Raw genomic sequence first — 21,231 nt, 5'->3', positions numbered from 1 at the left:
ATCAAAGCAGACAGGCCCATTCATTCTTTATTCAGGTGGCATAAAAATCACTACAAAAACTTTACAAAAGAGCCTTTGGGAACTCATGTCCCCCCCACCCCCTCAGTCCCTGAGACACCCCCCGGGCAGAGGGGCAGCGGGGAAAGGAAGGAAGGGGAGTTCTGGCAGTGTTGGTACCTCCAAGGACCAGCAGGGAGACTGAGGTGACAGGGCCGGCTGGAGCCTGGTGGGCCTGAGGCAGCTCAGGGCAGGGGCAGCCGTAGGGGGTGCTCAACCTCCATCCACATTGGCTGACCACCCCCCACCCCCCGGCAGTGCTGGGCACCCCGGGCTGCCCCTGGGCCTATCTCTGCTCTCCCCAGCTGGTCCCTCCCTCTCTGGTAAACACACGCAGGCGTCGCAGCCAATTGAGGGAATGGCATACCTACCTTCCCCACAAAAGGAACCATAGCTGCCCCTCCACCCAAACCCCAAATTAGGACATCCTCTGAGCCCCTTTGGAAGAGAGGATGCAGGATCAAGCTCAGGGTTCCCTGGCACCACCCCACCCCAGACTCCCCCAAAAAGGAGAGGAGAGGACGGCTCCCCTCCACTCTCTCCCAGGCTGTCCACCCAGGCCCTGCCCCTAATCCCACAAAGCTGTTTGGAAAGAGTCACACGAGTTGAGAGGCTGGTCCAAGCAGGGACTCAGGATGCTCGCGGCCACAGCCCCTCACTTGGGGCCGCTAGGTTGGGGGTAATCCTCCTCCTCAGAGGGGGGCGCGAGTTTCAAGTCCGGGTAGAAGGGCTTGTCTCCACGGGGGAAGGCTTTCTGGTTCCAGAAGGGGTACCTGCTGTCAGGGGAATCTTGCTGCTCCTTGCGCTCTGGCTGTGCACCAGGGTTGGGGTTCCTCACACTGCCCACGAAGAGGGGCAGGCTCGTGGTGTCCTCAAGGATGAAGAAGAGGAAGGGACGGTTCACGCTGAAGGAGAGGGACATGCGGGACATGGCCGTGCTGGTTGCCGCGGCCGCCTCCACGCCGGCCTCACTGAGCTCCAGCGTGGACTGATGCTGTACGCTGGACACCACCAGGCTCTCGTCCGAGATCCCACGCAGATCCGGGGCCTGGAACAGCCCCTGCAGGCCTGCCCGGAGCGGGAGATGGCTGGTCAGAGCTGCCTTCTGCCCACAGGTTACCTGGACCTGCCTGGGAGGGTGTCTGGCATCCCTGCCAGGGAACGCCTTGAACCCACAGATTGCTGGTTAACTCCTATTTAACCGGCTTAAAGGTCACTTCCTCCAGGAAGCCTTCCCTGATCCCCTGGCCCAAAGCTTCCACAGGTACCTTTTCATTGTTCTCCTGGGTGAATTAGAGAGAAGCCCTCTAATCAGTCTTACCGCTTACACTGAATCGTGAGCACATGATTCCTCAGCTGCCTGTTCCATGGGCCTGAGCTCTTTCTACGTGCTGGGCTCCCTGTGCCTAGTCCAGTGCCTCTTGCAGAAGAGCCACCAAGGCTCACATGCCAGCCAGACTCTCCACCCAGGATTTTTTGCAATGCGCAGTCTTTGCAAAGGCAGAGCAGGTCCTTGTTCTCTGCCCTACCCCCCACCACCACCCAGGACACAGGTCCAAGGATGCCTATCAAACCCTCTCACCTCCTAAGCTGGAAGTGTGGCGGGGGGGCAGGACTCAAGGCTAGCTCTGCCGCAGACCTGCCGGCTGGGGGCTTCCCCCTCACCCACCCTGCCCAGACTGAGCTGGGGGGCTGTCCCGTGCCCAACTTCCTTACCCAGCTGGCTGAGAGTGGCCACCAGGTCCAGCTGGTATTTCAGATGCAGCTTAGGCAGCTGGACCTTGGTGGGCCTCTCCCGCAGCAAGGGCTGGTGCAGGATGTCCCAGCTCAGGTTGGCCAGCACCTGGGACACGTTCCACTCGAAGTGGATGGGCACCATGACCACGAAGCTCATGTTGTTCTTAAAGGGGAAATAAGCCACCTACAGACAGACAAGGGAAGGAGACAGCATGAGGACAGAAGGCGCCCAGTCCTAGGTGGGGGCTGGGCCAGCATCCCTTAGGAGACAGTCCATCCTTTTCAGGTGTGGGGGCTCCTCCCTGAGCCTCCACTTCCTCACCCGTGGAGTAACGCTACCCGTCGACACTGCAGGCTGCTGACACGTGACGGAAAGAGATAGGCTTTTAAAGCTTCTTCCAGGGCGTCTGCACATAGGCAGCGCTCACTCGATAAATAGTGGTTTTCTCTTCCTCATCTGCTACCGCTAGCCCCGGACTTGGGTGAGGCGTCCCTGAGTGTCGCCTCTCACTTCCTCCCTGTGTGCGATGGACTGTGCACAGCGGAGGAACCGCCACCCAGGGGGGTACTCTCTCCACTCCTCTCCTCCGACAGCGACTTTGCCTGGCTGTGAATTTATACTGCGACCAGGGGTAAAATTTCATGTCAGCAGGGTTTCTGTAGCTAAAGAAGTATGAACACCCCTGGGCTCAGTGGGTCCTGGCGGCTCTGACTCCTTGGGCTCCAGGTAGAGCACCCAGGCGGCAGGACCCCTGCAGTGGGAGGGCTGGCCCGCAGAAGGCACGGGGAGGAGGGAAGCCATCGAGAGCAAAGGATGGAGACAAAAGGGTGAGGGAAGTAGGGGCAACATGCAGGCTGGTGGGAAGGAGCAGTCAGGGGCACCTGGAGAGACATGGGCACACAGCCTGCCTCGCCCACAGCCCCCTCAGGACTGCAGAAGTGGCTGCGGTCCGTGACACGCTGGCCTTTTTATTTATTTATTTATTTATTTATTTATTTATTTATTTATTTATTTTACGGCTGCACCCACAGCATATGGAAGCTCCCAGGCTAGAGGTCAAATCAGAGCTGCAGCTGCCAACCTACACCACAGCCACAGCAATGCAGGATTGGAGCCACATCTGTGACCTACACCACAGCTCACGGCAGCACTGGATCCTTAACCCACCCACTGAGCGAGGCCAGGGATCAAAGCCACATCTTCATGGATACCACTTGGGTTCATTTCCGCTGTGCCACAACAGGAACGCCACATTGGCCTTGTGAAACTAACCAGCGCTGCCCTCTCAGCCACCGCCGACTGGCCCGGGGACCAGCACTCAAGCCGAGGGGACCGTGTTCAGGCTAAAAGCAAGGGAAGCTACACCGAGATCGCTTGGTGCAGCACTCTTTCTAATCAGAATGTTCCAGCACATTGTGGACACATCCAACTCAATCAGATCCTTCTTTCTGAGGAGCACGGTGTGAGCTCTCGTGTCTCCCAGGCTTCCAGGTGCTGAGGCCCTGTGCTGCCCCACAACCCATGGGTCCTTGTAATAAACCCCCCATGACCAAAGATCATCTGGGTCTCAACTCAGTGCCCCTTCCTCAAAGAACGCTCCCTGACCACACTGGCTATGACACCTTTCCTGGTCACCAAGAGATCACTTTCACTCCTCACCCCCCGCTATCTGAAATTCTCCTGTTGATCTGTTTGCTCGTGCACTGCGTGTCTTCCCTCCCAAGAGCAGAGATCTGGCCTTCCTCGTACTCCATCAAACCTGAAGTGCAACGGTATCTGACACACAGCAAATGCCCAAGGAATGAACCTCAAGGAGTCTGGAGCCTCAGTCTCCCCGGCGAGACCTTTCAGAGCCACCTGCCCCAGCAACATGCCTGCAAGGAAGGTAGGGCACACCCCTGGCCCCTGGGCCAGCTCCACAGCTGCTCACTCCCTTCCCCACCTCCCAGCACCCAGGCCCAGCCTGGGCAGTCAAGGGTGACCTGGATCTCGGGCTGCTCCAGCAGGAACCAGCGCAGCGGGTACATGCGGGCTTGCATCATGTCCACCGGCACCGTGAACTGCTCGTCCAGGTGGAAAGTGTCCCTCTGGGTGAGATTCGGGTCGAACTTGCTCCTCCAGAAGCCTGCATCCAGCAGAGGGGAGGGTCTATATAGACTGAGACCAAGGTAGTGTCTACGCCACCGGCCTCTTCCCCACCCCACCCAGAACCCATTCAAGGGATGAAGGGTGGAGGCTGAGACTCCAGAAGGTGCTGCACTGGTTGATGCCCAGCTTATCTGAGGTCTCGTCCCTGGAGCGATTGCAGAACCTGGGCTTGCATTCTCCCCTGCCCTCCCCTGCTCCCAGGAACCTCCCCCTGGATCTTTTTAGACTCAGATTCCTCTTAGGGAACTCCCTCAACAGCAGCCCCATCCAGTTCCTGGACGGCCTCTGCACCACACGGTTCCCTGTCTCCTTCCCGCCCCTCGGCCCCCGGCCCGGCCCAGCCCTGGGGAAGAAGGGCTGCAAGGCCCTTCAGAGCAAGACGGGCGCGGCCCAGCTCCGTCTCCTGGGCAGGGGTGAGGGCTGCGGGCAGAATCCCAGAAGGGGAGGGGCGCACCCTGGAAATGGATGGCATTGAGGAGAAGCAGCACTGTGTCCTCCGGCAGGTCTGAGAGGAAATCCTCAATCTTGCCCTCCGTGGCCTCCTTCACCCACTGGTTGATGTTCGCCAGGTCATCCCCCTTCCTTCCGGTCAGGCTCATGGGCTTTGCACCAAAGAGCTCTTCTGATTGTTCCAGGAAGTCTTCTTTGATGGGAAATCCTACACAGAAGGGCCCACAGGCTGTTGCCAGGACTTGGGCTCCAGAGCCACCAGTGCTGTGACCGGCTGCCCGAGGTCATGCCTGGCTCCCTCACCCCTGCCCACCCCGGAGCACCACGGGAACGTCCTGCCCCCAGCACCTACCTTTCTGCAGGTACATTCTGGCAGCCAGTCGGAAAGCCCCAGGGCCCAGATCCTGGCAGAGGCGGCTGAGCAGGTAGGGGAGGCAGGGCCCTGAGTCTGCATGCAGCACCTGCTGCAGCCTCTGCAGCGTTTGGTTCTGAGCACCTGGAGGGCACACGGCAGCTGTGGCTCAGGCTGGGGGTTCCCTCCCATCCCCTCTGCCCTCTCCAGCCTCTCTAGAATATCTACGGTGAGCTGACTCATGAGACCACACTTTCTCCTCCCAAATCCTGAACAGGTTGGAGGGCCAGGACCCCCGAGTTTTACCTCCATCTCTGCTGCCGCCCATCTGGGCAAGCGCATCTCGTTACCTTCCCTCTCTGGATGTCAGTGTCCCACAGGGAAACCCTCCAGCCCAAAGGACACACTGGGGCTAGCAAGCTCTTGCATAAAATCACCAGAAGCTCATCCCAGCCCCCAGCCCCAGGGCCCTGATTCAGAAACCGGGGTCTGCATTTTTACCAAATATCCACGTGACCCTGATGGAGGAAGTGCCCCCTAGTACACTCTGGGGTAGCGAGTTCCCCTGGCTCCCGGCCCTGCTGGTTTGGACAGGTGCTGCCACAGTACCTAGTGCCAGGTGAGACAGTGCCAGGGCCACACTCAGAGGCGACAGGACGAGGTTGGGCCTGGTGGAGCTTCGGGCCACCAGGGAGAAGAGGTCCCTGGTGAAGGCCATCATGGCCTGGGCCAACCTGCGGGTCTGCTCCGGGGTTGGGGTCCCCTTGCATTCTCCTGGGGCCTCGTTCAGGGCAGTGTGGCCACCATGCTCCTGCAGGGACAGGTTGGGGGTCAGTGGAGTCAAGGGGCTGACCCGGGTTTTGCATTGATCTCCCCCAAACCCCCTGTGCCAGGAAGAGCAGGGCCTCGTCCCAGTCCAGACTCAAGAGGGAGAGTCGCAGGGGCAGTGGCATTCTAGGCACTAGGTCCCCTTCCCTGGTCGCTCCCACCCCTCGCTCAGGCCTCAGCGCCACACCCCTCACCCGGTTCCTGGCCCTTGACGATCGGCCCTCCTCCCCCAGGCCCCCCCACTCTTCCCCAGCCCCACCTGCTTGTACCTGGTTGTCCAACTCGAGGAGGGAAAGAGGGGACAGCTTCTCCTGGCCCTGCCCGATCATCAGCTGAAGAAAGGAGGGAGCGGATGAAGAGCAACGCACAGGACTCGCCCCACCCCGCACAAGCCACAGGCGAGGCCCCTTGGGCCTTCCCCCATCACACCTCTCACCCCCAGTACCTGCAGGCCCAAGGGGTCCATGGCGCTCACAGGAGGGAGCTGTGGAGAAGGGGATGAGGAAAGGAGGGGGACCCCCCTCGAGCCAAGCCCTCTCTCCTCCCCACACCCCCTCCCCTTTCCCCCAGACCCCTGGCCTCTTCCCCAGCCGCCTCCCTGCCTCCCCCAGACCTCGGCCCAGGCTCACCACGTGCAGGCAGAACAAGCTGAGCACCAGGAGCCCCGAGAGCAGTGCCATGTTCCTGAGCAGGACAGGAAGCCTCTGTTCATGCCACGCCCCCACCCACTGGGCATCCCACGCACACGTGCACGGAGGGAACAGCGGCAGCTGCTGCGCACACGACCGGGGCACAAGCAGAGATTCTCCGCTCCGAGGTGAATTGCCTGGAACCCCTCCCCCAGAACTGCTTTTTCCCCTTTGCACTTCCTGGTTTTTCATATTTCATCCACTGAAAATGTTTTGGTTGATAGGGGAAAACACCACCCAAACCAGAAAGTCATCCTTCAAGGCTTGGTGTCATGAGTCAGACCGGGGTGTTTTGTTGTTGTTTTGCTTTTTTTTTTTAGAGCTGTACCCTCGGCAAATGGAATTTCCCAGGCTAGGGGCCTAATCCGAGCTACAGCTGTCGGCCACAGCCACAGCCACAGCTACGCGGGATCCCCAACCCACTGATCGAGGCCAGGGATCGAAGCCGCATCCTTGTGCATACTAGTTGGATTCCGCTTCTGCTGAGCCACGACGGGAACTCCCACAGACCTGGGTTTGAATCCAGGCTGTGCCTCTTGGCAGAGGACCAAGGACGTCTTCCTCAACCCCTCTGGGCTCTGCCTTATCTGGTAAATGGTGGCGAAAGTCCCTGCCTCCAGCCACATGTCTTACAGGAACCAACATCATCAGTCTTTGTGAGCCCTGACCGCATGGCCTGGCACTCAGTAGTGGGTACAGTCAGCCTAGTTCAAGGCTTCTCTTCCGGGAGGCCTGGCCCGAAGCCTCCTCTGTACTGGGGCTCCCTCCGTGGAGCTCCTATCCAACCAGCTGCCCATCAGCCCACCTTTTCTGGTGAGTCTGGTCTTGCCCACAGGGGTGGACGAGACGGTGCTCTCAGCAGGGGTGGTGGGCTGGGCCAGAGACTGGCCTTGTTGACCCAACAGCAGAGCCCAATGAATGACTGGCCAGAGCCACCTTTGGACTTAAGGGAAAACATGGGCCTCGCCCCCCAACTCTGCCCCAGGCTGGCTCCGGGAAGCCAGGCTGGCGGGTGGGGATGGGCAGGTCTCTGTCTGGCCTCAGAGCAGGTCTCACACACGCCCACCCCACACCCAGCTCCGGGCCTGTTCTGGAGCATCCTCTCCCCCCAGCCCAGCCCACACAGTGATCCCTGGGCCGGGGGCCCTGATCTCCAACCCAGGCTTTTGAATCTTCCTGGCAAGAAAAGGCCTCAGATTTTCACGTCCCAGAGAGACTCCCCCCACCAGAACCCCCACCTTGGCTCCTCCTCTCCCCAGGAGGCTGGGAAGTGACAGGCCCCCCTGAATAAACTCAGCCCAGACCCCCTCGGCAGGTGGGCAGCTCCAGGCCGAGCCTTCCCACCCCTGTACCTCTGCGGGCTCCTCGCTGCTGCACACGATGTCCCTCTGGCCCCACTTGGGTGCTCCCCACGCTCTGCCCGGGCTCCAGCCGCCCAGCCGAGCCCTCCCCTCCCACCAGGACCTTTGCTCTCAGCCAACCCAGTTCCGAGTGCTTTCTCTTCTGGTAAACATTGACCTGCACATCCGGTTAAACATTGGTGCTGGGGCCAGAAGCCCCTTTCCCACCAAGGCATCTAATACTGGGTCACCTGGAACCCCTGTGGATCTGGGTCCCACCTGAGCCGTGAGAAAGGGGGTTCAGGAGACAGTCGAGGAGGCTGTCCTCAGGTGGAGGGCAGAGCAGGAAGCACGGGGGCCTGCCGGTGACCCCATGAAGTGGGAGGTTATCCGCGCTTTGGTCAGGCTCGGAGATGTGTGACCTGCCCACGGACACACAGCTAGGCTCAGAGTGACATTCAGCTTCCTACTTCCAAGGTCCTTTCCTTTCCCCCTTTCCTCTCCCACACCCCTGCCCCCCACCCCACCCCCCACGCCACCAGAGGAGGGAAGGAGAAGCTTCAAGAGACTCACTCGGCAGGGAACCCAGGATAGGGCGCCCATTCCCCCCCTCCCCAGGCCCAGGATCCTGGTTGGCTGCCTTCTGCCTGGGTGGGAAGAGAAGCACCCAACCTCCCAGGACCCCACCTCATCAGAGCAATGCCTCCTTACCCTTCCCAAGGGTGAGGGTTCTGGAAACTGGCCTGGGCTGCGCGAACCAGAAGCCCTGAACCCTGCACCACCTGAGGAGCAGCAATCAGGCTGTCTCCCCAGCTCGGGCCCTACTTTCCCCTCCCTCGCTGTCCTGGAAGCTGCAGGGTCTCAACTTCTCCCCACCCCAACCCCGCCATCAAGAAAAGCCTCGCCCCGCTCCCTGGCTCTTCCAAAGGTTTATTGATCATATTTACATCTATTGCAAATAGCGAGAAGGCAGCAGGGGCCCGGCCTCAGACATCATCTCTGAGTGCCCGGGTCTTCCTGTCCCCTGGCGGAGGGAGACCTGAGGTGCAGAGATGACTCTTCTTGCTCCTTCTTTCAGGGTGTTGGACCCGCTCCCCCAGGGATTCTGGACCCCAGAGGCTGCCTCATCAGCTCAAGGCACAAACACTGTGGTGACGGGTGGGCAGGCACCCCCTGGCCCTGTGCATCTTCCCGCCTTTGGTCTTGCCCACGTCCCCTCATGGTCCCACACTGGGCAGGGACTGGCTGGGGGGACACTTACACCCCAGCCCAAGCCCCTTAACTCCTGGACCACGGCCAGTCCTCCTTAGAGGCTGGAGTCCAAGCACCATCAGTGTCCTGGACTGGGGTGGCTTCCCTGTCCTCACGGCATAGGGGCACAGCGAGCCCGGCAAGGGGGGACCGTGGCTGGGGACTGGCCAGGCAGGGGGTCTCCTGTCCCCTTCCCGGAGCGTCCTGTCCCCATATGGAAAATGAGGGCAGAGCTGGGGAGAAGTGGGGGCAGCGATGCTTTCCCCCAGATCTCCCTCCTGCTTCCTGCTGGCCCGGAGCAACATCGCCCCAAGCTAGGGGCATGATCCGTTCTGGCAGCCTTGGTGGCTCTGGGGGTTCAGGAGCCCAGACCTCCCCACGCCACCCTAACTGGCAGGCCACGTGGGCCTAAGGCTTGCCCGGAGGAGCTGCTGGGGAGACAAGGGCGAGGGGATGGACTCCCCGAGGTCGTGCGCCCTCCTCCACCGGGCCAGCTCCCGCCTTGGCTACGCCAGGAGGCGGATGACCCCGTTGTCTGAGCCCAGCAGGAGGTGGCGTTTGGTGGGCAGCAAGGCCAGGCTGGTGAGCGTGCCGCGGAAGTTCTCGGAGCTGAGCTTGGTGGTGGCCTGGGAAGGCGGCTCAAGCAAGGAGCAGACGCCGATCTTGTTGGCCACGGTGCCCGTCACCACCTCGCTGCCATACAAGTCGAAGGTGTGGATGGGATCAGAGGCGGACTTGTAGTGATGCGTGGGCTTCGGCTCCAGCTCCTTCCAGACGGTCAAGGAATGGTCGGAGGAGGAGCTGACCAGGAGGCTGCCCTCCACCGCCTGCCCGGGGAGAGGAGAGCCTCAGTGGTGCCCAGGGGCTTCCTGTTCCCTCCCACACGGTCCCCCAGGAAGACAGGGCGTCCTGAGCTGGGGACAGGCTGCCCCCCTCCCACGTTACATTAATGTTCGTTAATATGAATGTATTTAAGAGTCATCGGCCTAGTCATCATTACAATTTGGGCAGTCAGGTATAATGTCAGACACGTTAAACGTCTTACTACAGTTCCTCTTCCTAACATCTCTCTAAGACAGATGCTGTCATTGTTTCCATTTTGCAGAGGCCAAAACTAAGGCTCAGAAGAGTCAAGTAATCATACAAGGTCACAGAGCCAATAAGTGGCAGAGCCAAGATTAACACCCAGGCCGACCCCAGAGACTTCCTGATGTTTTCTTGGAAAATCAGAATTTAGAAGCACCCAGAAGCCAGGGTCCCCTGAGGGGCCCTGGAGGAAGCCAGAGGCGGCCTGCCCCCAGCAGTGGGCCGTGCATGTCCCCTGGCTGCCACTGAGGACGGGGAGGGAGTCCCAGGTGCCTGGGAAGATCCTCCCACAGGTAGCCTGTTCCTCCCCTCCTGTCCCTCTGTGAGCTGTTCCCCGAGGTCTGGGACCAAAACTGGGGCAGGGGTGGAGGTGGGGGCAGGATTCCCAAACTTGATCCGCTCCGGCCTTCCCCAGGACAGCCCGGCAGGGGGCACGGACTCTGCTCAGTGGTCTGGAGGCAGTAAACAGCCTCCCAGCTGAGCTTTATTTAACCTGAACTGGGTCACGGACAGGGCCCGACCCCTGATCCTCCAAACAAGGCAAATATGGACAAGGGTTACTCATTAGAGCATCTCCAGGAAGCAGCAGGGTCAGCTCCGCTCCCTGGTTCCCGCCCCCGGACCGGGGCGGGGGGGGCCTGCTTCCTGGCACCCCACCCCCATGGCTCCTGACCCGCCCTGCCCATCAGTCCTTGGGCAGGGACAGGGAGGTCAGCTTGAGCCTGTCCTGGGTGGGCCCGAAGCAGCGAGGAGGGGAAGGGGACCTGGGCTGTCACCTTGATCTGCAGGATGTCTCCTTCATGGGCAGGCCAGCCCCGCAGAACCAGGCCTGTACGGGTGTCCAGGAGCACCATGAAGCCCGAGGAGAAGCCGGCCACGACACTCCGGCCGCTGGGGCTGACAGCCAGGGAGCGAACCAGACCAGGGTTCAGCCCGCCGCTCAGGCGGAACTCATGCTGCGGGCAGAGGAAGACAGCTGAGGTGCCACCGCCCGCTCCACCCCTCGGCACCCCAAGGCCCAGTTCCCCTTCAACCCACAGCCGGAAGGCCTGAGTCTTCTCGTCTCCCCTCGAGGGGAGGGCTCCCTGCATCCCAGGCCAGAGTCCCAGCCCCCAGGGTTTGCTGCTGTGGGGATCTGTCTCCCAAGAGAAACCACCCTGGCCTCCTCTCTTTGGGGTTTCTCCTTCCTGCCCGGCACCCGTGCCAGGGCTCAGGGACCCGGCCGCTCCTGACCTGCAGGCCAGGCTTCCTGCAGTCCACAAAGCGCAGGGTCGAGTCAGAGCTGGCCATGGTGATGCTGGTGTAGGGGGCGGGCATGACAGCCACGGCAGTCAGGGGCACCCGGCTGTCCGACGGCTCCACCGTGCGAAGGGTCTTCCCTAGGAAGGAAAGGCGCAGGTGGGTCTGGGGTCCCAGCAACTGATGGCGAGCCCTGCCTCCTCCTGTCCCTCCCACCTCCCCCACTGCTGCCTCCCGCGTCCCGGGAGAGCTCCATAAACGCTTAAGGTGTTTCTTGACCCTCCCGCCTTCCTGCTCCCACAGCCAAGCCAGGCTCCCCTCTTCTCACAGCAGCCCCTGACCAAAAGCTACCTTCCTGTCTACCTCAGTGCTACCTCAGCCCCCAACTCCCTGCTTTTTTTCTCCATTTTTTAAAGTTTTATTGAAGTACAGTGGATTCGGAATTCTGTGATCATTTCCGCCGTGTGACGAAGTGATGTCATTACATGTGTATCTCCATCGGCTTTTTAACCTTCCTTCTCCCTCCGAGGATGACCAAAAACAAGCGAGCGACTGCTTACCACACAGGTACTACGTGCTATCTGATAAGCCAATCGCCTATGCGCTATCTTCTAAAGCAGTTGTTCTGATTCCCATTTTACAGACGGGAAAACTGATGCTTCCGGCAGCAAAATGGCAGAGCTGATTCAAACTCAGGTATGATCGAGTCTAAGTTCTGACTGCTCCTCTCTGTGACCTCACTGGGTCACCCCCACACCACATACCATTACACCCCGACCCCGCCAGCCTGGGTGGAGTATAGGATGGCAGCAACAGAACAGGCCTCACCTGGGCCCGCTCACCTGTGAAGGGGTCCCAGATGTGCACAGCCCCGTCACAGCTCACCACACACTGCGGGGCCTCGAGCTGGCCCACGAAGAAGACGCTCTTGCGGTGCTGGGTGTAGACGAGGCGCGGGGCTGTCTCCCGGGTGCCATCCCCGGAGTTGTAGAGCGGCCAGAGGCGCACAGTGCGATCTTTGCTGCCACTAAGGAAAAAGTCCTCGCTGCTCAGGGGCACCACGCACTTGATGGCCCCTGAGTGGCCCGGGAAGCTCTGCAGGCGGATCTGGTGGAAGCGGAAGTGGGCATCCTGCTGGCTGACGCCAATCTCGTACTGCCAGTAGGCCAGCCAGTTCCCGCTCAGCCCGTGGGCGCTCCGCGGCAGCTCCCGCTTCAGCGCGTTGTCCTCGCTCAGGCTGCCGACGCCCCCACCACCCACCCCGGAGATGGGGCCCAGCGGGCCAGGGCTCTCAGGCTGGGAGTCGCCGGGGATCTGGATTCGGTTCCCGACCAGGACACTCCCAAAGGTCCCTGAGTGGCCGTCATCCTGGGGGCAGCTCCCTCCCTGGGGGTCCCACTCAGGGCTGGTGCTGGGCGCAGTGGGCTCCAGGCTGGCAGGGCTGCGACTGCTTGGGCTGATGCTCTCCAGGTACAGCCCTGCCAGCTGCCCCACCAGCTCGTGATTGGGGATGATTTTCCGGATGATGTCACCTGGATGGGAGCGGGAGAGGGCCTGAGGTTAGGGGAGATGGCAAGTCACTGCCACCACCCACCCAAGGGCTTGGGAAGCACAGAAGACAGGCCAGGCCCTGGCTGTGCAACTCTAAGCAAGTAGCTCTTCATCTCTGAGCCTCGGTTTCCTCCCCAGGGAAAATGTGGATTCATTCCTTCACTGTGCACACGTGAGCACCTTCCATATGTGCTGAGGGACTCGATGGACATCAGAATCAGAATGGTGAACAAGGGAGTTCCTGTCATGGCTCAGCGGTAAAGAATCTGACTAGGATCCATGAGGATGTGTGTTCGATCCCCGGCCCCACTCAGTAGGTTAAGGATCCGGTGTTGCCGTGAGCTGTGGTGTAGGTCACAGACGTGGCTTGGATCTAGCGTTGCTGTGGCTCTGGCGTAGACCAGCAGCTGCAGCTCCCATTTGACCCCTAGCCTGGGAACCTCCATATGCCGCAGGTGCAGCCCTAAAAAGACAGGTTGTGTTCTCCCTCCCACAGCTTAGATTGCAGTGGAGGGAAAATGACATTTCTGACCAGGGCTGTTCACCTGATTCAGGGAGACACATACAGACAGTCCGCACGGGGGGCCTGGTTTGTACAGGAAGCTGCGTCAACAGTGGGCTGACCATTCCTCTCAAAAGACGTCAGGACATCAGCCTGACTCCCGTGCCCTCCCAGGGACAGGCTAGGCCACCTGTGCCTCCTTGCTGGCTAATGATCAGTCCCTGTAAGTGTCACCTGGGAACTCAGGGATCTAAGGCGAAACCCCTGTGCTCTGACCCAGAAAACTGCTTAACAGCCACTATTGACTCTGGGGGCAGGGGAAGCATGGGGCCGCAGAGGCTGTGAGGGAACGTGATGGGGCAGTACCCAACAGGCAGGAGAAGGGCACGTAGATTGTGTATGCCATCTCCAAGGTGAACACCTTCTGCAGCTCGTCCAGCACGGTGGGGTCCACCAGCCGCAGCTGCCCGTCAGAGAAGGCCACCTCCGGCAGCTGGCCCTCACTGCGGCCCATGGACTCCAGCTTCCAATCCTGCGGGCAGGAAGCCCAGGGAGTCAGCTGAGGCCACAGCCCCTGGCCAGCCCCCCAACTCCCCCAGCCAGGTAGGTCTGCCCACCTGGTGCTGAAGATCATGCAGACGAGAGAAGACTTGAAAGAAGGTGGCCACAGGCTCACTCAGGTGCTGCTGGACCATTTCCTGGCCGATGCGCAGGCAGATGAGGGCGATGAGGCTGATGGTTTTCACACACAGGACAGTCCGGGCCTGGGCTCCGCTTGGGAACCTGGAAACAGAACTTAAAAGCTCCAGACCCCCTGACTGTAAGCTCCAGAGCCCTCAACTCTGGCAGCCTCCCAGAATCTATCAAAAGCTATCAATGAGGAGTTCCCATCGTGGCACAGTGGTTAACGAATCCGACTAGGAACCATGAAGTTGCAGGTTCGATCCCTGGCCTTGCTCAGTGGGTTAAGGATCTGGCGTTGCCGTGAGCTGTGGTGTGGGTTGCGGATGCGGCTCGGATTCCGTGTTGCTGTGGTTCTGGTGTAGGCCGGTGGCTACAGCTCCTATTAGACCCCTAAGCTTGGGAACCTCCATATGCCGCAGGAGTGGCTCAGGAGAATGCAAAAAAAAAAAAAAAAAAAAAAAAAGAAGCTGTAAATGAAAGGAGCTATAAAACCAACTGGTCCAGGAGTTCCCGCTGTGGCACAACAGGATTGGTGGCATCTTGGGAGTGCTGGGACGCAGGTTCAATCCCCCGACCAGCATAGTGGGTTAAGGATCGGCATCGCCACAACTTAGGTCGCAACTGCGGCCCGGATCTGATTCCTGATCGAGGAAAACCATGTGCCAAAAAAAAAGAAACAAAAAAACAAAAAAAAGGGTCCAAACCAGGTGAGGGACCGCGGCACAGAAACGTGGGGCTGGGCTCGGCGTCACCCAGCTGGGGTGGGAACCAGGACTCCTGATGCCCCCACCCCGGTAGCCCCCTCAGTGGACTGCTCCCCGGCGGGGTGGGGCGGGCTTACCCCGTGACGAGGGACGTGAGGAAGCTGAGCACGGGCAGCAGGACCTCGTGGCTGATCCGGGGCAGGATGTCCATGAGCGTCGTATCTGACAGGTACACGATGATCCTCTGGGTCAGTGTTACCGCGGCCAGCAGCCCCGCCTCCTTGCGGCTGTTCAGTCGACTGGGGCCTGAGGTGCTGCCCGGGGCCACCTAGGATCACAGAGCACATGAGGGCCAGGTTGGCCCGTGGACCCCTTGGAGGTCCTGCCTCGGCCCTCAGGCTCCTCAGCCTCCCAGACCCCAGCTGCCAAATGGTGACGGACCAGGTAGCTGATGTAGGGCAGGTACTGGTAGGTGAGGACGGGCTCCCCGTACAGGTGGGCGACGTGGAGGAGGCAGCTGAGCACGGGTCCCGACACTATATCCCCCAGGACGGGTCTCTTCTGGTAGATGTTGCCAGCACTCAGCGGGGGGCTCTCGCCATTGCTCGCCGTGAACTGCTGCCGGGTGGGCCCTGCCAAGGAAGGACCAGCAGCCCTGAGTAGCTAGCAGGGAGCAGCAGGGATGTGGGCCTTCCGGGGACGGCGCCAGCCGCTGCTGCTCACTCTGGCCGAGGGTCTGCCCTGAGCCCTACCGGAGGAAGGAAGGGGCTTACAGACTGCGACCCAGGACCTGGCCGGGAGGTGGCCTGAGATGAGAGCGGGAAGGATCCACTACAGGGGGCTGAAAACGGGCAAACGGCTGGAGGAAGCCCCATCCCCGGCCTCACCAACATAACACGACGTCAGCAGGCGGAGCAGGTTCCGGGCCACATGGCGAGAGGCCACTGTTGGACCAAGCTTGGCGGACAGCCAGCGGACCATCTTGCAGGCTGTATCTGCAGGGCAGGAGCAGGCCCTGAGCTCGTCAGATACGCAGCTCGCTGCTCCCCACCCCAGCCCCAGGCACCCCGCCCGGCCAACGCTGGCTCCAACCCTGCCAGGGAGCCTGGTCGCCCCACACCACAGCCCTCCCTCCAACAGCGGCGGAGGTGGCCTGTGGGAATCAGCCTGCTCCGGGCTCCTCTCCTCGGGCATGACTTGCAGGGAGGTTGTCCTTTCTGTGAATCTCCCCCAGCTCCTCAGAGAGATCCTGGCTACCTCCCCTCTGGCCTGTGCCCCTCCTCTTCTCTTCGCGCTCTCAGCCTAACTACACTGGTCTTTCGCCAATTCTTTAATGGAACGTCAACAGCCTCAGAGCCTCGCACATGCTGTTCCCTCTGCCTGGAATGCATGCGCTTCCCACCGCGGACCCCGCCAGTTTCGCCCAGCTACCTCCCCCGCATTGAACCTCAACTGGAAGGTTGAGGAAGGTTCTTTCTTTAAAGGAAGCTTTCTCTAACCCCTGAAAATGAGACTCAAACTCATTCCCTCGCGGTACCCGGCCACGCTCTCCAGAGCACTGCAGTAACCTGCACTTCCGGCAGACTGCCCACGATGTGGCATCTCCTCCGCTGGAGGCGAGCTCCAGGAGGGCAGGCCCCGTCTCTGCTGCGTGTGGATCCGTTCAATCCACTGCCTGGCGCGGGGCAGGGCCCCAGCAGATGATAACCGTCTGACCAAGGCCTCCAGGCCTGAGGACTCACCAAGAAGGATCTTCTGTTCTTTGCCCTCCGATTGCTCCGTCAGTGGCTCCTCTTCTTCCTCCCCGTCGTCGGCCCCGCCGCCACCGGCCACAACCGTATCCATGGACAGCACCGTGTCCGAGAGCGTGAGCTCAGACGCCTCGGGGACCTCGTCTTGCTCCTCCTCCCCCTCCTCCAAAACCACACAGCCATCCTCCTCCTCCTCTTCCTCCTCGGAGCCCTCGCTTTGCTTCAAGTCCTGGCTGCTGTCGCCTGACCTGAGGCTGCTCTTGTCCACTGGGGCGCCGCCTTCGTCGGCCACCCGCTCCTCACCCAGGGACGTCTCACTGGTGCTGCTCTTGTCGCTCAGCCGGCCCAGGCTCACAGCCTCGGCCTCCTGGGGCTGAGGAGACTCAGCCACGTAGAGCCCGGCCTGGAAGTCCTCTGTCTCAGGGAGGTCGGCCTGGTCATGGAAGCTGACACCAGACGTGTAGTCCGGGAGCCCCAGGCCCGAGGAGGCAGTGGGCTCCCCATCCATCTGCATCTCCTCCCCAAAGGCGCAGGAACTGGGCCCGGCCCCCGGGAGCCCGCTCTCCTCATCCTCAGCAGCCCCCACCAGCCCCTTGCTTTCCTCCTGGGAGGCCTCCACACCAGCCAGCACCTGCAGGATGTGGGGCAGCAGGTGGACCAGAAAGGCCTGCAGGCCCAGCCGCACGATCAGCTGGGCCACGAAGCAGTCGGTGTACAGGTAGAAGCGGCCATGGAGCCGGCAGGGGCTCTCGTAGGCACCAATGAGAGGCTTCAGTAGGTACTTATTAGCATTTTTGGGGCCTAGGGCCTTGGCAACAGGTTCAAATAGGTACCAGGCCGTATACACGGCCGTGTGCTCCTCAGACATGAGTGACAGCACGAAAGGCAGCAGGATCTCCAGGCCCTCGGGGGTGATGTCACTCAGAACGGCACCCAGTTGCTGCCACAGAGCAAAGACCAGTTCCCGCCCCTGGGCCTCATCCTCCACGCGCTTTGCCTGGTACAGGAGGATGAACTTGTGCAGCGCCGGGAAGTACGGAGGGAAGGGAACCACGGAGCTCAAGGGGCTGAGGAGCTGGGCCGGGCACGGTGGGGGCAATCCCTGGGAGATGGGCCTGTACTCAAACAGCGGGTCCAGCCTGCCCCTCCCTGCAACCACGGGGCTTTCAGGGCCACTCAGCTGCAGGAGCGTGTCCAGCACGGGCTGCAGAGACACAGGGACCTCCTTGAGATAGCGCCTGCAGAGCCCTCGAACCGCCTTGAAGCGTACCCACAAAGGCGCGTCTGGCTGCAGTGTCCGGACCCTGGTGGCAAACACCATCTCAGCCAACAGGACACCCAGCGCCTGCATATCCCGATGAAAGAGGTCCCGCAGCTGCGCCGTGGGCCGGACCTGGGGCTGCTCTGGCACCTCCAAGCGGCCCCCTAGGCCCTTGGTCAGGAAGTTGCCTAGTTTCTCCAGCTCTTCCAGAGCCTGCACAGGATTGAAGCCCTCTGGAAGAAAAACCCTGCCCTCCTCACCCTCCCCAGGGTCTGCCCCAGCAGCTTTGTTCCTGCGGCCTGGTCGAGAGGCTGATGCCCCTGAGAAAGACAGGAGGCCGGCGGGGGCTTGACTGGAGGAGGAGGACGGGCTGGAAGAGGGGCCCAGCTGGTCACCTGCTTTCCCAGCGAGGGCGATGGAATCCAGAGCTTCTGTGGCCTGCTCCAAGTCATCCTCCCCCACCGCGGGCCTGTCCCGGGCCCAGCCAGCCTCACAGGGAGTGGCCTCCAAGACTGGCCTGCCCATTCCATTCGCAAGCTGTCCGGGGAGGTCCTCCCGGCCTGTGCTCTCCTGGATGGTCTGGAACAACAGCCTGGGGATGAGTGGAGGTTCAGGGGCCAGGGCAGGGGCCCCGGCCAGGCGCTGGGGGTGGGGCTGATCGAAGAGCTGTACCACGCCGTAGTTGGTCAGGTGCGTGTGGGCGTCCACCAGGTGCAGACACACGTTCTTTTCCTTCACGGCTTCCTTGCCCTGCAGCTTGTAGCCAAAGGTGAGGTCGATCCAGTGGTGCAGGTCCTGGGACACCTCTCGGCTCTCCAGCAGCGCCCGGTGGGCAGCCACGAACTCCTGGCTGGAGCTGCACCAGGCTGGCACGTCCAGGTCAGGCATGTCGGGGTGGATGGAGCAGAAGATGGAGGGATCGGTGTAGAACTCGGGGATGCACTCATCCGGGGTCCAGCTCTGCATCCGCTCCATGCTGGCAGGATATTCATGGGGCTCCCACTGCGCCCGCACATGTCCACAGAGCACCGACCGGGGTGTGCGCCGAGCCTTGTACACGTAGTACGTGATGTCCGAGAGCACGTCGGAGATGTGGTGAGGAACGTGAGGGGGCTCCCCGCCGCCCGCCCCGCCGGCCACAAACGCCTGCCGCGTCATCTCATACGTGAAGTCCAGCTGCTTATCCCCCTTGTTGAGGCGGAACTTAGACTTGCGCAGGTCTCTGAAGCGCCCGTGGGGCGTGGTGAAGTCCACCACCCAGGGCAGCACTGGGTGGTAATTGGGATCCCCCTGCCGCCGACCTGCCAACCGATTCAGCTGCATGAGGTAGTGGAAGTTGCTGATGCGGCCGTGCACCCAGTCTAGCACAAGGCCCCTAAGTTCCTCCTGGCAGGTGGGACACCCAGGTCCCCGTCCTCCCTCCTCTCCAGGCTCCGCGCCCACCCCGTTCCTTGCCGCAGGGCTCTCCTCATTTTCATCCTCCTTGGGCCTCTCATAAGCACGCAGGTCCAGCCGGAGCTCACTGCAGAGCTTCTCATCCACAGCGATGTGGTGCAAAGACAGGGGCCCGCAGGACAGTCCCTGGCGATGACAAGCATCCATGGCCCTCAGTACACGGAAGAGAATGAAGAGCACCTTGGCTTGGCTGTTGGTCAGCTTGGCAGGGCTGAAGGTGACCACATCATGCAGGGAGAACTGCACATAAGGGTGCACCACGTAGAGCATCCCTGGGGACTCCAGCAGAGCCTCAGCTCTCAGAAGACTGGGAGAGGCCGGACAGCCCCGTGGGGGACAGGAGCCATCTCTGGCATATGATGGGCATTGGGTAGTTTCACCCACTGGCAGGAAGGGGCAACCATAGACCCTCTGCAGAGCTTGTCGTACTGAGTCCAGGGCAGGGACAGCTGAGGGGGCAGGAATATGACTATAGGGCTGCCCATAAGTGTGATATGCGTGGCGCCACAGGTTGCGATAATTCTGGGCAGCCACATCCTGCATGAAGCGAGTGAGGGTCTCTGGGCTGCAGGACCCCTCCTCAAAAGGCAGGCCGCCCAGCGGGTAGGAGAGCCTCCGTTTCCGCAGCCCATGCACCTCCACTCGGGTCCAGCCGGGGGGCAGCCTCTGCACGGAGCGCTGCAGAAGAGTCCTCACTTCCGCTTCGCCCAGGCCTTCTGCGCGGGGACAGGGTCCCAGGGGCAGCCGGCGCTCGCGGAGGCTGGCCAGCCAGCGCGCGGGCACTAGGGCCACCACGTGGGTGCCCCCTGGGGCTGGAGCCAGTTGCCGGGCATCGATGTTCAGGTCCCTCTCCACGCTCCGGAGCAGTTCCTCCATGTCGGGGCTCAGGGCCGGTGACCAGCCCTCGGCTTCGGTGGTAAGAGCGACTTCCCGCCCCCTGTTCCCCAGGGCCATCCCCTCTTGGCCGCCTGGGGGCAGCGCGGGGCTGAGCCTGGCCAAGGCCCTCCTCGCCACAGCTTCCGGGGTGGCAGGCCGGGCGGGTAGGTGAGGATGGGCGAGGGACAGGGGCTGGGGGGGAGGCAGCGGGGGTGGGCCGGGGACAGAGGGGGGCGGGGGCGCTCTTACCCCTCCGTAGGGTCTGGCGCTCCCGGCGCGGCGGGGCGGGGGCTGCAGGGCGCCAGCGCGGGGCGCCACCGTGACGGGTCAGCTGATGCTGCTCACGTGATCGCCCCGACACGGAAACAACCGCACGTGGCTCGACTAAGCTGGGGGGGACCCCGCCTCTCGCTCGCACCACCGCTCGCCCCGCCTCGGCTCAGCGCTTTTGCTTGGTCTGGTGGCGACTTCGCTTCCTCCTGGGCTGAAAGCGGCAAGGGAGGGGGACACTGAGCGGCCCAAAAGCTTTCCCCTCCCTGCTCGTCCTCCTCCTGGCACCGGGTCGCGGACTAAGGAGGTTTTGTCTAGAGATCACAGCCTTTAACCGGCTGAATATCCCCGCCACCACCGCCACCACCTCGCTCTGGTTTTACAGCTAAGACACCGAAGCGGGAGTTGGGACTTTTGACATCGAGTCCCTTCACTGCCTCCATGCTGCCTTCCAAAAGAAAGAGCGTTAATTTTCCAAAATATTTCGTCAGTAACACTCCACTTGGCCCTCAGGACACTCAGTGAGGTAGGAAGGATGGTTATTATTATGTTTCACAGGTGAAAACCAAGAACCTCCAAAGAGGCTCATCCATTTGGCAGAATGGAGACTTAGAATCTGGAGCACAGACGGTCTGTCCCGGGAGGCCTTTTGTGTGTGTGCTTCAGGGCAGTCTGGGGGAGAGAAGTAGCCCAGGCTCAAAGGCCTGGAGTTCTTGGGAGGAAATGTTCCCCCAAGACTTCCTGTTGAAGATCTGCCTCTGCTGTGCCACAGAGCCTGCCTGCTGTGGTCAGGGCCTTGCAGATGCCACGGTGGCTGGGAGGAGGGTGCAGCACAGGACAGAGAGCAGAAACCAGAGAGCTGGCACCAAAGCTACAGGAGTTCTTTCAGGGTCTCAGTTATGATTCATTTGCAGGATAGGCCATTGTCTTCCCAGAACCCACTCTCTGTTTTTTTGAGTCCCACTCCTGGAAGGAGAGTTTACCTCACACAGGGAGTCT

At 61.3% G+C, this 21,231-nt stretch overlaps 2 protein-coding genes across 4 annotated transcripts; both read right to left on the bottom strand.

Annotated features, from left to right (window-relative positions):
- SERPINF2 (serpin family F member 2) lies at window positions 14-7,746 on the bottom strand. Its single transcript, XM_021067579.1, has 10 exons — window positions 7,615-7,746; window positions 6,203-6,257; window positions 6,019-6,057; window positions 5,843-5,905; window positions 5,355-5,556; window positions 4,746-4,889; window positions 4,398-4,601; window positions 3,778-3,920; window positions 1,774-1,978; window positions 14-1,125 (listed from the first exon to the last, which is right to left on the bottom strand). The coding sequence occupies exons 2-10, from the start codon at window positions 6,251-6,253 to the stop codon at window positions 713-715; spliced, it is 1,464 nt and encodes a 487-aa protein (XP_020923238.1). The 5' UTR covers window positions 6,254-6,257; window positions 7,615-7,746; the 3' UTR covers window positions 14-712.
- On the bottom strand, window positions 8,515-20,479 carry WDR81 (WD repeat domain 81). 3 transcript variants are annotated; one of them, XR_002337299.1, is made up of 10 exons: window positions 16,362-20,477; window positions 15,507-15,614; window positions 15,061-15,251; window positions 14,757-14,947; window positions 13,849-14,014; window positions 13,598-13,763; window positions 12,007-12,710; window positions 11,173-11,318; window positions 10,716-10,895; window positions 8,515-9,680 (listed from the first exon to the last, which is right to left on the bottom strand). XR_002337299.1 is itself a non-coding variant. In XM_021067572.1 (10 exons), the coding sequence occupies exons 1-10, from the start codon at window positions 20,038-20,040 to the stop codon at window positions 9,360-9,362; spliced, it is 5,838 nt and encodes a 1,945-aa protein (XP_020923231.1). In that variant the 5' UTR covers window positions 20,041-20,473; the 3' UTR covers window positions 8,515-9,359. The 3 variants fall into 3 exon arrangements, 2 of the variants coding, with proteins under 2 accessions (XP_020923231.1, XP_020923232.1); XM_021067572.1 differs by having other exon boundaries at window positions 12,021-12,710; window positions 16,362-20,473; XM_021067573.1 differs by lacking the exon at window positions 15,507-15,614 and having other exon boundaries at window positions 12,021-12,710; window positions 16,362-20,479.

The sequence above is a fragment of the Sus scrofa genome, chromosome 12 (assembly GCF_000003025.6).
Source record: "Sus scrofa isolate TJ Tabasco breed Duroc chromosome 12, Sscrofa11.1, whole genome shotgun sequence".
Classification (NCBI taxonomy): Eukaryota; Metazoa; Chordata; class Mammalia; order Artiodactyla; family Suidae; genus Sus; species Sus scrofa.
The sequence above is the reverse complement of the archived record's forward strand: the minus strand, read 5'-3'. Positions and strand labels throughout refer to the sequence as shown.